This window comes from Cupressus sempervirens, chromosome 10 (assembly GCF_028749045.1).
Source record: "Cupressus sempervirens isolate cs-2001-9-10 chromosome 10, ASM2874904v1, whole genome shotgun sequence".
In the NCBI taxonomy this organism is placed as follows: Eukaryota; Viridiplantae; Streptophyta; class Pinopsida; order Cupressales; family Cupressaceae; genus Cupressus; species Cupressus sempervirens.
The window spans coordinates 864,545,283-864,557,282 of record NC_143127.1 but is presented as its reverse complement, the minus strand read 5'-3'; the positions used below and the strand labels follow the sequence as shown (position 1 = coordinate 864,557,282).

General features: G+C 33.9%; 1 protein-coding gene across 1 annotated transcript in view; it reads right to left on the bottom strand.

Moving 5' to 3' along the window:
* Positions 1-4,980, bottom strand: part of LOC149536753 (uncharacterized) — a 35,493-nt gene extending 30,513 nt beyond the window's left edge. The window contains exons 1-2 of the mRNA XM_089806340.1: positions 4,518-4,980; positions 3,279-3,736 (exon numbers count right to left, since the gene is read on the bottom strand). Coding sequence (XP_089662466.1) covers positions 3,279-3,736; positions 4,518-4,980 — 921 coding nt within the window. The remainder of the gene's footprint in view (positions 1-3,278; positions 3,737-4,517) is intronic.
* Between the last annotated feature and the right edge of the window lie 7,020 nt (positions 4,981-12,000).

The window sequence follows — 12,000 nt, the reverse complement described above, 5'->3', positions numbered from 1 at the left end:
ATGCCGAAAAAGAGCGAACGATTCAAATTATTCTGATCATCTTGCAAGCCTCAAGAGTTAGCAACAACCATCGATGCAGAAAATGAACTCGATCACTTTAGAATAGGGACACCTTCAGTGTAATAAAAGAGCAGTTATATGCAACTAAAATAATACATGAGGAGTGCATTAAATAATGCATGGAATATAAAATAGAAAATAATGTTATGATTATTAGATGTATGAGATATAAACAAAAAGAGTCCACTATTTTTAGGAGATATCATCCCTATTCAGCAATATGAGTTTATTATGCTGCAAAAGAAAGTATAGCAGCCATTGTGTAAGACCTCATGGTAGACACAATATGTATTTGAAAGGAAATGAATAAAAGATTCATTGTTTGGGTGTAGAATTGTGTTCTTGTTTTGCTTTATTTTTTGCCCCTATTTTCTATGTGTTTTCAGATTCTACAATTGGCATCAGAACTCTCTTTTGTTGTGTTGGAGTTTATAGTTTCTACATTTGGTATCAGAGCTCTCTTTTGTTGTGCTAGTGTTTATAGTTTCTACATTTGATATCAAAGTGGATGAAGATCGTAGGCTGTGAAGTGTGTTTGCGAGATTATCTAGGATAAATTTTATGAAGAAGATGAGACAATGAAAGGAGATTCTAGGCATGTGTGATGAGTGCAGATTGGTTGAAGACAAAGAGAAGGTTGTAATGAAAAGGATATCGTAATTTTTAATTTTTCAAAGGAAGATTGAAGATTTATAGAGATTGAATGAGATTTACTTTGTGCAATCCAAGAACACTAGCAAAGGTAATTAACTTTTGTAAGGAAATTGTTTGTTTTAATGGGAAAGATAGGGAAGAAAGTAAAGAAAGAGAATGAGAGTTTAATTTGTGAAAAAGATTGTTTGAAAGATGAATTGGAAAAATTGGAGAAGTGTAATTTAGAATTAATGGAGAATTTGAAAAAGTTGGGAAAGGAGAGAGATGAGTATTTATGTCAAATTGAAAATCTTGAAAAAGATGGTAAAAAGATAAAGGAGGAAAATGAAATTATACTTTGTGAAAAAGATGTGTTGAGAGATTAACTATTGAAATTGAAACAATCAAATTCAAAGTTGTTTGATACGATTAAGGAGTTAAGAAAGATTATTTATGAATTTTTTTGTGAAAATAATAATCTTGAAAAAGAGTTGGAGAATGTTAAAAAGGATAATGTTGATTTGGGTAAGAAGGTAAAGATTTTGGAAAAAGATATTGAGATCTTGAAATCAAAGCCATCGATTTGTGAAGTTGCATGTGATACAGATGATTTGTGCCCATTTAATGTTGATGATGTGGTCAAAGTTTGTTCCGGGATAGAGTGCAGGGATGAAGAGAAGAACATGTCTACAGGTATAGATGGAAATTGTTATGTTGATAACATTAGATGTTTTAAAAACAATATTGGTTTAAAGATTATGCAAAAAAAGGGTTTTAAAGGAAGTGGATTAGGAAATCATGGGCAAGGCATGAAGGAGCCCACTCAACCCATTTGGAGGCCAAAGTATGAAGGCCTAGGATTTAGTACGTGAGATAAAGTTGATGTCACGAGTATGAAAAGTTCAGTGAAATCAATTGAAAGAGTGCATTGTTCTCATTGTAGAAGGGAAGAACATAAAGAAGATAAATGTTGGGATCTTCACCCTTGTAGCATTTGTGGGTTGAAGAGTCACAATGGAAAGTCATGTTGGAATAAAGACTGCGATGGACAATCTATGAAAAACCGTATGTAGATTGATTATGGATGGATCAATGGATCTTGTTGGTTGAAAGTGATAAGGATGTTGAAGAGGTTGTACAAACCTCCAAGTTTTTATGTCAAAACAAAGCAAAGCAAGAACACAATTTTACACACAAACAATGTATCTTTTATTCATTTCCTATCATATACATATTGCCTCTATCATGAGGTCTTACACAATGGTTGTCATACTTTCCTTTGGAGCATAATAAACTCAATAAGTTACTCAGATTTCTATATAGAGACGATATTTCCTAATTATAGCTGACTCTTTTTGTTTACATCTCATGCATTCAACATGCATCTCATAATCATAATATTATTTTCTATTTTATATTCCATGCATTATTTAGTGCACTCATCATGCATTATTTCAACCACAGATAATTGTTCTTTTGTTTCTAAATTAAATCCTAAACTCTAGAGAAGACTATGCCTCAACAATATGCTTTATTGGATATAACGACTCATGCTAAGTTAAACTGCAATATTGGCAGTGGAACTGGAGTTAACTTGCACCATCGAACTAAAGTCTCACACATCAGCTCCTTCATTCTCCCCCTTGATGTCGAAACTCATAGTTAGATCTCAAGGCACTCACTCTAACTACCACATGACAAACAAAATCACCACATGATATTTTTATCTCGTGAACATCATAACCACATCAAATTTTGCATGAGCATCAGTTTTCTACATATGATATCAGAGCTCTCTTTTGTTGTGCTGTGTTTATACTTTCTACAAAAATCTAAGGTTTCAATCCTTGCACCGTAAAGTTGACTTTAGGGGAAATCATTTCGTAAATTGCCCTTAAAATTAATGTTCACTCTATCTAACTATATAGTAAGTCTCGTGGAAGCTTCTACCCCATTCAAATTCACCTCTTCCTAAAGAGGGCTATATTATGCCATTAGCTTTTGCTTATTCGCTATTTTAGTTAGGCCATTCTTAAATATAAGGGGAGAAAAGTTTGAAAAAGTAAGCAAGTACTTCTAATCTAGAAATCAGACTTAATATGTGATATTTACTAAATCTCTGATTAAAGCATTTTAAGTTATTCATAAACTTGTGCTCGCCCTAAATATGGATACCTTCTAACAAGAATCAGCCCATGTTCAAGCCTGTAACGGCATCCCTTTTCCTCTAAAATGACTAGTCCTCTAAAAACATCCAAAACATGTATATGCCCCTACAAAATGCTACTGTTGCATCTGCCTGTTTGCCGCACTGATTTCCCCATACCACTGCACATAATTGAAACTAATAGGTCTCCATCTATTTTCCAAGGCATTTATGTCCCTTGGCTGTTTGCATTGGTCAATAAATTCAACTTTTCAAAATACATTACTCATCAATATACAAACACATTCTACTGAAAAATACCAAAACTAGATGAAAGTTTGCATTGGTCCAGAGCTCTCACTACTACACATAATAAACAGGCTTCTAATAAATAATGGTTGATAAATGATTTTGAAAATAGACAAAATGATGTGCTTACCCCGTAAAAAAGGCGGTCGTCAGTGCCCATCTTCTCCATTGCTATGTCCAATGCTGTTTTGCCCATATTGTCAGGTTCATTAATCAGCCTCCTTGATATTACCAACACTACCAAAGTTTTAATACTCCTTGAAATTCTGTGAAACGTTTGTTCTGCATTTTCAACCACCAAGTGCAGAGCAGTTCTGCCATCACCATCTACAATTTCTATACAGTCTTCAGCGTACTTGATTATCTCAGTGGCTAACTCCAGGTTCCCTTCTTTCACTGCTACATGAAGTGCTGTTTGATGATCGTTGTCCACCTTATAGCACAGGGATCTATCTCTGTCTAAGAGGATCTTCGCAATGGGCGAGATCCCACGAAGATAGGCAGCGCTATGCAATGGTGTTCTGCCAGAATTATCAACTTTTGCAAAGATATTTCGATCATTAAGGTCTGACAGTTTCTTAAGCACACCTGTACAATTTGTAACATATTCGTTATAGCGGACTAGAGTAATGTAATAGTAAAAATACATAAATAAATTCATTAACAACAAAAATAACTTTTTGTATCAGATAAAATTATCATAGCTATTTATTATGTGTGTGTCAATTAATAAATAATATGCTCACTCACTTAAACAAAAATTGTTATACTATTCTTATGTGTGTGGCCATACATAAGAATATTCCTTGTAAATTGCCTGATAAATCCTCACCACTAGTTGTCCCTCTCCCCTAACGTATTATTATCTAGAACAAAATGAAAGGTTTTTTTTGGTATAATGGCTTATTATGTAGATTTTTGTGGATTATTATCTAGAACAAAATGAAAGTTTTATTTTCATATAATTGATTATTATCTAGAATAAAATCAAAGATTTTTGCATAGTGGGTTATATTATCTAGAACAAAAAGGAAGATCTTTATTATAGTGGATTATTATCTAGACTAAAATCAAAGATTTTGGCATAGTGGATTATTGATAAGTATGAGATATTTTCTAGATCAAGTCAAATTGTGATATTTTCATGAGAGTTTAATGTCTAGTTTTAGAGTCAAACTCATTGACCCATTTATCATGAGTAATGATTCACAGGCGTGAAGTGTTCCATATATTTGAGTGCTTCATCTTTGCTAGCATCACCTAGATTTAAGAAGTATTAAGTGTTCCAATCATGAATTCATTCACTACTCATGACCAATTTGACTCAAAAACTTATCTTAGAACAAAATGAAAGATTTTTGGAGGATACCATTGTGTGTTTTGTACACAGCACACTGCGCAAGGGTTTGCCCATCGGATGTCCTCTTGTCGTACTGAGATTCTGTGAGAGGCAAAAGATGCTCAACAATCTTCTTATGACCCTCCTCCGCCGCTTTGAACAATGCGGTCTCACCAGCACGATTGACGATATTCACAAGATCCCGATGATTGCTCAACAGAAACTGTACGACGTTGCCATGCCCTCCCATGGCCGCTTCGTGCAAAGCAGTGTTGCCTTCGTCATTTGTTTCACTTACAAATCGACTTCTCTCTATGTCTCCATCAATCATCTGAACCAGCATTTCCACAGCTTTCAAGCGGCCATGATATGCTGCCAGATGAAGTGCTGTGTTCCTTCTGGGTGTGATCTCTTCGGCCACAATTCTATCTCTCAAAGATTCAAGTGCCTTCAAGTCGCCTAATGTAGCTGCTGCGTACAGCTCTCCCTCCATAGCTTCTCCTGATACCTCTATCTTGATCTAGATGAAAGGTGTATAGACTCCGTGCAACACACGATGGATTCAAACATTAACCAAATTGTGAGCTTTTTCCAAAGTCTTGCAGATGCTTTAATTTAAGATGTCTGTCAAGCTCATCGAATCACACAAAAGCAACAAAGGCGACCTTTGAAGGCAACGGCTACCCAGGCAGCCGAATCGACTGCCTGGGTATGCCCCCCATTCTCATGCCTCCTCATGCCCAACGATGCATGCCATCCTGCTTCCTGCGGCCGTACTCATGCCTGAGCGTGACAGAGGGAGGTACCCGGAGCTTCTCGATTCTACTGCCCTCCTGTGTCGTTTTGAAAGGACTGCTATGTGAAGGAAGAGCTTCCACGTGAACAATTTCTGTCATAACTCTTTTAAATATCCCTGATTCGCTTTCAGCTGTTCGTATAGTTTTTATTTTATTTTTATGTTGCATCTTAGAAAAGGTCTTACTATTATTTTCTTCTAACTTACGTCACAATAAGTATGCTTTAAATTTAAACATGATAAGGAATACCATCTTTATTTATGTTTTTTGGTTTAAATATTAAAATAAATAAATTTAAGTATTTCAAGTTGGTTAAACTTGTGTTTTTAATTTTTTTTAATTGGAGACTTCGGTTTGTTTTATTTTGTTGGGTTTATTTGTTTAGTATCTGTATGTATATAAATGAAATCTCTTTGATTTAAAATGGTTATGTCATAACTCTTTTAAATATCCCTGATTCGCTTTCAGCTGTTCGTATATGTCATAAATAAAATAAAAACTATACGAACAGCTGAAAGCGAATCAGGGATATTTAAAAGAGTTATGACATAACCATTTTAAATCAAAGAGATTTCATTTATATACATACAGATACTAAACAAATAAACCCAACAAAATAAAACAAACCGAAGTCTCCAATTAAAAAAAATTAAAAACACAAGTTTAACCAACTTGAAATACTTAAATTTATTTATTTTAATATTTAAACCAAAAAACATAAATAAAGATGGTATTCCTTATCATGTTTAAATTTAAAGCATACTTATTGTGACGTAAGTTAGAAGAAAATAATAGTAAGACCTTTTCTGAGATGCAACATAAAAATAAAATAAAAACTATACAAAAAGTTGAAAGCGAATCAGGGATATTTATAAGAGTTATGACAGAAATTGTTCACGTGGAAGCTCTTCCTTCACATAGCAGTCCTTTCAAAACGACACAGGAGGGCAGTAGAATCGAGAAGCTTCGGGTACCTTCCTCTATCACGCTCAGGCATGAGTACGGCCGCAAGATGCAGGATGGCATGCATCGTTGGGCATGAGGAGGCATGAGAACGGGGGGCATACCCAGGTAGTCGATTCAGCTGCCTGGGTAGCCGTTGCCACCTTTGAATGTGAGGAGCAAAATTCTCCATCCAATGGTCAGCAATTGTGGAGAGACAATGACTACCATCGAAATAATCTTAAACGTTCATTATAATGTGATCCCATTGGAAATAATTTATGTCAGATGCATTGAATATAAGTTTATTTTTTACTGTTTATGATGCGACCATTGGGAACCTGCCAACTGTTCGATGAAAAGGTTGTTGGCCTTTTTTTCCTTCTCTTCTTAAGCGGCTATATAACATTACACTACACATCAGGCACTTTTGGTCTGACTGTACTATTACGACCAACATCAGACAAACTAGAATGATTGTACAATTAGATAAAATATATATCATAATAAATATCTCAGAACACAAGAAAACGGTTATAAATACCTTGGTACCCCTTTGCAATTTCCTCACATAATATCTATACAATTACATACACCACTACCGACATCATACTAAATATTTGTACAAGTGTCATAATACAAAAGACTTAAATAATTGTACAGTTAGATATAGTATAAATCATAATAAATATCTCAGAACACAACAAAACAGTCATAAATATCTCGGTATCCCTGTGCAATTTCCTCACATGGACTTTGTAGAAACTACAGGCTGTCATGAATATTATTTTTATTAGTAGACAAAGAATTAGAGAACTTTTAAGAGCAAAGTAGTGCTAATTTTTCTCGATTTTCCCACTTGTGAAAACCATTTTAAATAGCTGGGCCTATCTCTGCAATTTCTTCCACATGATTTCTATAGCAATTATGAAAAGTATAATTTGTCTTATCATTTTTCATGACGTAGATCTGTTATCTTTTCTATCTATGTAACCGTTGGGTTAAGTTTCTGATCACAGTCGATAATCTATCATTCATTCTCTCATTCTAATTTCGATGATGGTTCACTGAGTATGATCTAAAATATTGATGATAAAAAACTTATTGCAATCAAATCTAGAAATATATTAGATACACTGTACACAGTTAAAAATATATTTGCAATTCTAATAATACTAACACAGTATTTATATAATTGTATCAATATTCTCCTATATAATACTATTAGACATTATTTATAATTTCAAATAAGAATAAATATCTATTAAATATTTAGTAATTATATTAAAAATATATAATTACAATATTTATCATCTTTATTCTATTAAATAAATAATATATTACAAAAATGAAAAGCATAGTATTTATTATACCGAATTCAACATAAATTTGCAGTTGGTGATAGCGAATTCTCATTCAAAAAACACCAAATTCAACAAGTAAATCAAAGACACAATCACGATCAAAGGCGAAACAATTAGAAAGATCACTTTACATCCTTGAAATCGACAGTCTCTACACATTCTCGCTCATCTTTGTAGTGGTTGAACAATTTGAGCAATTCTGCCAAAATTTTCCCAGTTTTCTCAGAGCAGACCAACTGAATGACCAGGATCATTGTCCTCCCATTGTAACCGTGGTAGTTAAGAGCGTTGCCCTTTGCGAATACACAAACTCGGAAAATCATTTCCATAGTTGATAATTATTATTTGAAAATCATATTATGGTTATACTTATTAATTCAATAGCCTTCATATAATCTAAATTAAATTATATATCTATATATATATATATATATTCAATATATTAGAGAGACTTCAAATATATATGGGTGAAGATTGGGGGAGATACAGAGTCGGAGAACAAAAATAAAAATAGACAGATTACTTTAGATAGGCATGACATTGAATATTGACACTCTTAGTTTTTGTATATTGCATTTACGATAATGTACATCTGAAGATTTATTTATAATAGAATATAGAAATATTATTCTATAATCAATGTCTCAATACAGACTTATATTGTGCTTTGGAATCTTCATCATTTGTATAACATGTGTATGATGAAAGAGAAACACGATGTTGCAAGATGGAGGTGTATTCCAAGAACCCATTTGATCTATAGAATTGACCAACTCTTATTGAAGGTGTTTGTGAATGACTGAATGATCTTATGACACATGGCATGAAAGAATGGAAAGAATGATGGGTAAGAAGAAGCTAAAAATGATACCACACATAAATAATGTTACAAAACCCATAACTTGAGTGAATTTGGGTTCATTCTCATTGATTTCACCCATTAGTCCCTAATGTTGATCACCAATTTTAAACCCTTAAAGATCAACAAACCCAAATATCTATTAGCCCAAAGAAACCCAACATGTGTATGCACTAAAAAGCTCAACTAAGAATAAGAGTTATCTAGATATTAAAACCCTAAATAAAATCTCTCAAGGTGTTGCATTACTAAATTAGCTCAGAGAGACAAGTTTGTTTGTGGTATTGTGAATATATTCTTAGTTCTTCTATGGGATTATAAAAGTGCAATGATAAGCATGAAATAATGAAAAAAAACGTTGTCCATGTAGAAGAGCACAATATGAACCATATCTCCAGGCTTTGGGTTTCTATTTTACACATATTTATCTTTCAAGACCACCACTTAAGAGACCAATGCATCTAGAATATCACAAACAAGTGGAGAATCCCAACATGTTGAGCATGTGCATGGACAAAAGGAAATAGATATTATAATCAATCATGGTGGATCTATTGATTCAATTGAGAACTCCCCTCTAGATAGCCTCAGTTGTTTGATAAAGAAAGTTACTGAAGACCCCTCACTTTCCATAATCTAGAGAGGGATAGTTTTAGAAATAGATAAAGAGACAAACATATAGAAAGAAGATAGAGAAAAACAAATACAGATGATAAGAAGAGGAGATCTGGAGATGGAGGTTGAGATATACAAAAGATAGAGGAGAGGAGAGAGAAAGAGTGAAATATAGAGATATATGGAAAGACGAATAAATATGCATGATAAATATGTATGAGAAGAGAAAGAGAGAGATAGAGAAATAATGTGTTATATATAGTAGAAATGAATATGGGACATATAATGTTAATAAGATATGTATAAAGAGGAGGGTGGTGATAGATAGTGAGATATAATTAGAGTGAATATGTGACGTAAAATTAATAACATATAGATGGAGAGGGAGAGGGAGAGAGAGAGGGACAAGGAGAGTGAGAGATAAAAAGATAGATGTAGAGAGGGTGAGAATGAGAGATTAAAAAGGTGTTAAGAGACAAGTAATAGAAAGACAAAGAGGGGGATAGATAGATATACATAGAGATTGGGTACATATGTAAAGAGAGGGGGTGAGGGGGGGGTAAGGAGTTGGAGATAAGGGAGGGAGATATAAAGGATACATATGTAGGGAAGGGGAAAGGGGGTGAGAAGAGATAAGGAGATAGAGACAAAGGAGGGAGAAAGAAAGCCTACATATGTAGGCAAAGGGGGTGGGGAGAGGTAAGGAGATATAGACAAAGCAGGGAGATAGAAAAGATATGTATTTAGGGAGATAGGGTGGGGAAAGGTAAGGAGATAGAAACAAGGGAGAGACATAGATTGGAAGAAAGAAGTAAAGATAGATATGATACAATTTCTTGATGGTGGTTCATTGAGTATGATTTGAAACATTATTTGACTTAAATAAAATTTGAATAGTTAAATCCAAAGCCTACTCTAAATAATATAGATTGAAGAATCTAATGTCTTGATATTAATTTAATTAATACTATATAGAAAATATTTGTTAAGGAGACACGAGGAAAGAATGAGAGTGAGAGACAAAGAAAGATGAAGATGGAGAGAGACAGAGAGAGGGAGAGAGGAAAAATATAGAGCGAGTGGTGTAGAGGGAAGAGAATGAGAGAGTAAGGGGGCAGAAAGATGTGTAGAGATGGAGACTGAGAGGAACAAATAAAATGTCTTGTTTTTGTTAGTTAAGAACAAATTTTACAACAAAATATGGTGCACCTATTGCACACTAAGGTGCGATTGCTAGTACATAAACATAATGAAGGATTGAAACGTAATTTTAGCGGCACAGATTCCTATATTACTAGAATTAATCAATTTGAGAGCAGAATAAAACTAGTTGAATTGATGTCACTGACGAAGAATCTATTGCAACGATGAAAAAGATGCGAGCGCAATAATAAGAAAGGCACAGATGAGCATAAAAATAGGTGAAGTGATTGAACCATCATCCTTGCCGAGCTTGTGAGATTTAGATTTGACCTCCCAACAAATGAATATTTAATGCATTAAAATTAGAGCTGTTGAAAGAATGCTAGTCTTGACTTCAATTTTTGAGGGAATGACCTAAATAAAACAATGCATTTTACCTCTTCCTCTCTTATTCATAGACTCACCTACACAAATACTCCTATACTAGAGGTATTTCTTACATTTTTAACATATTTTTATAGGCTTCTTTGTCAATCTATTGTTGCATGTTTATTTAGTGTTACACTATTAACCTAGGTGAGATTGGCTTTTTGATATAGATTTTGTTAGAGTGATCAATGACATTGTTGAAGTTTAGGTGCGCAAAATAACTTGTTTTGTAATACTTTCCTTCACATTTTGTATTCTACACCATTATCTCTCCTTTTTTGTAATAGATCAAAGTATCTTAGGTTTTTTTTTTGGCACTATTTTGATCTTTGAACGTAGATTAGATTAGGGTTTGTGATTATGGAGTAGACTATTATGACGTATTTTCTATTTGACCACCATCCATTTGGTGTCCTCATTTTCTCAATCTCGTGCTAGTTAGTAGATGATCAAATCTACACATCATTCTAAACTTGTGGATACCATACTCCATTGCAATTTACATGGTGGCTTACTCTTATGTCAAACCAATGAAATAAATAGGAAAATCAAAAGTAGTGAAAATCAAAGACAAAATTTTCCATCAACTTTTTAGATTTATGTAAATGGCCCTTTTTTTTCAAATAAAGAAACTACTTAGCTACATCATGTTGTGAACAATAAATCGAACTACTAAGAAACTACCCTAAGAGAATACATAAATAACCCCATTTATAATTGAATACATAAGAGAATACATAAATTACTGCTCCTTTTAGTGGAAAAGACTCTGTCAAATCCACCTCCTCTTCTTCGACTAGTAAGGAAGGCTTCTTATCAATTATTCAATGTGGTGGGAGCTCTTTTGCAGACAAGGTTTTGGGTACTTCAGTATGCGGGTCTTCCCCTCCCAAATCTAATAGCTCATGCATAGTTAAAGGGAGCACTATCTTGATTCCTAATGATATCCTCTTCTTGGTCTCTTAAAGGATGTGTTAAGATTAACGCCCTCCTTAATGGTTTTCTTGTCTTCTCCTTTGTGGTTAAGGATGACTTGTTTGTTCTCACAAATGAACCTTAATGTTTCTTGGGTCAAACAAAAAGAAAATCCTTAATGTTTGCAAATGGAAACCTCTACTAGACCCATCTATTGATCTGGGTGCTTCTGCTCCAACATGGGTTAGGCTATCGAGGCTTCCTGTAGAGCTTTGGAACTCTGAGGTTTTTAGAGGTAGAGCAAAAACGTTTGGGTCCCTTTTGTTGGTCCTATGTGCAATTGTTCGTTTTCAAAAAAGAAGAGCCTTTATGCATGAAATGCAGATATTTTGACCATGTTGACCTTTCTTGTCCTTCTTCTCCCACCAAATTTGAAGGAGGGACCAAGG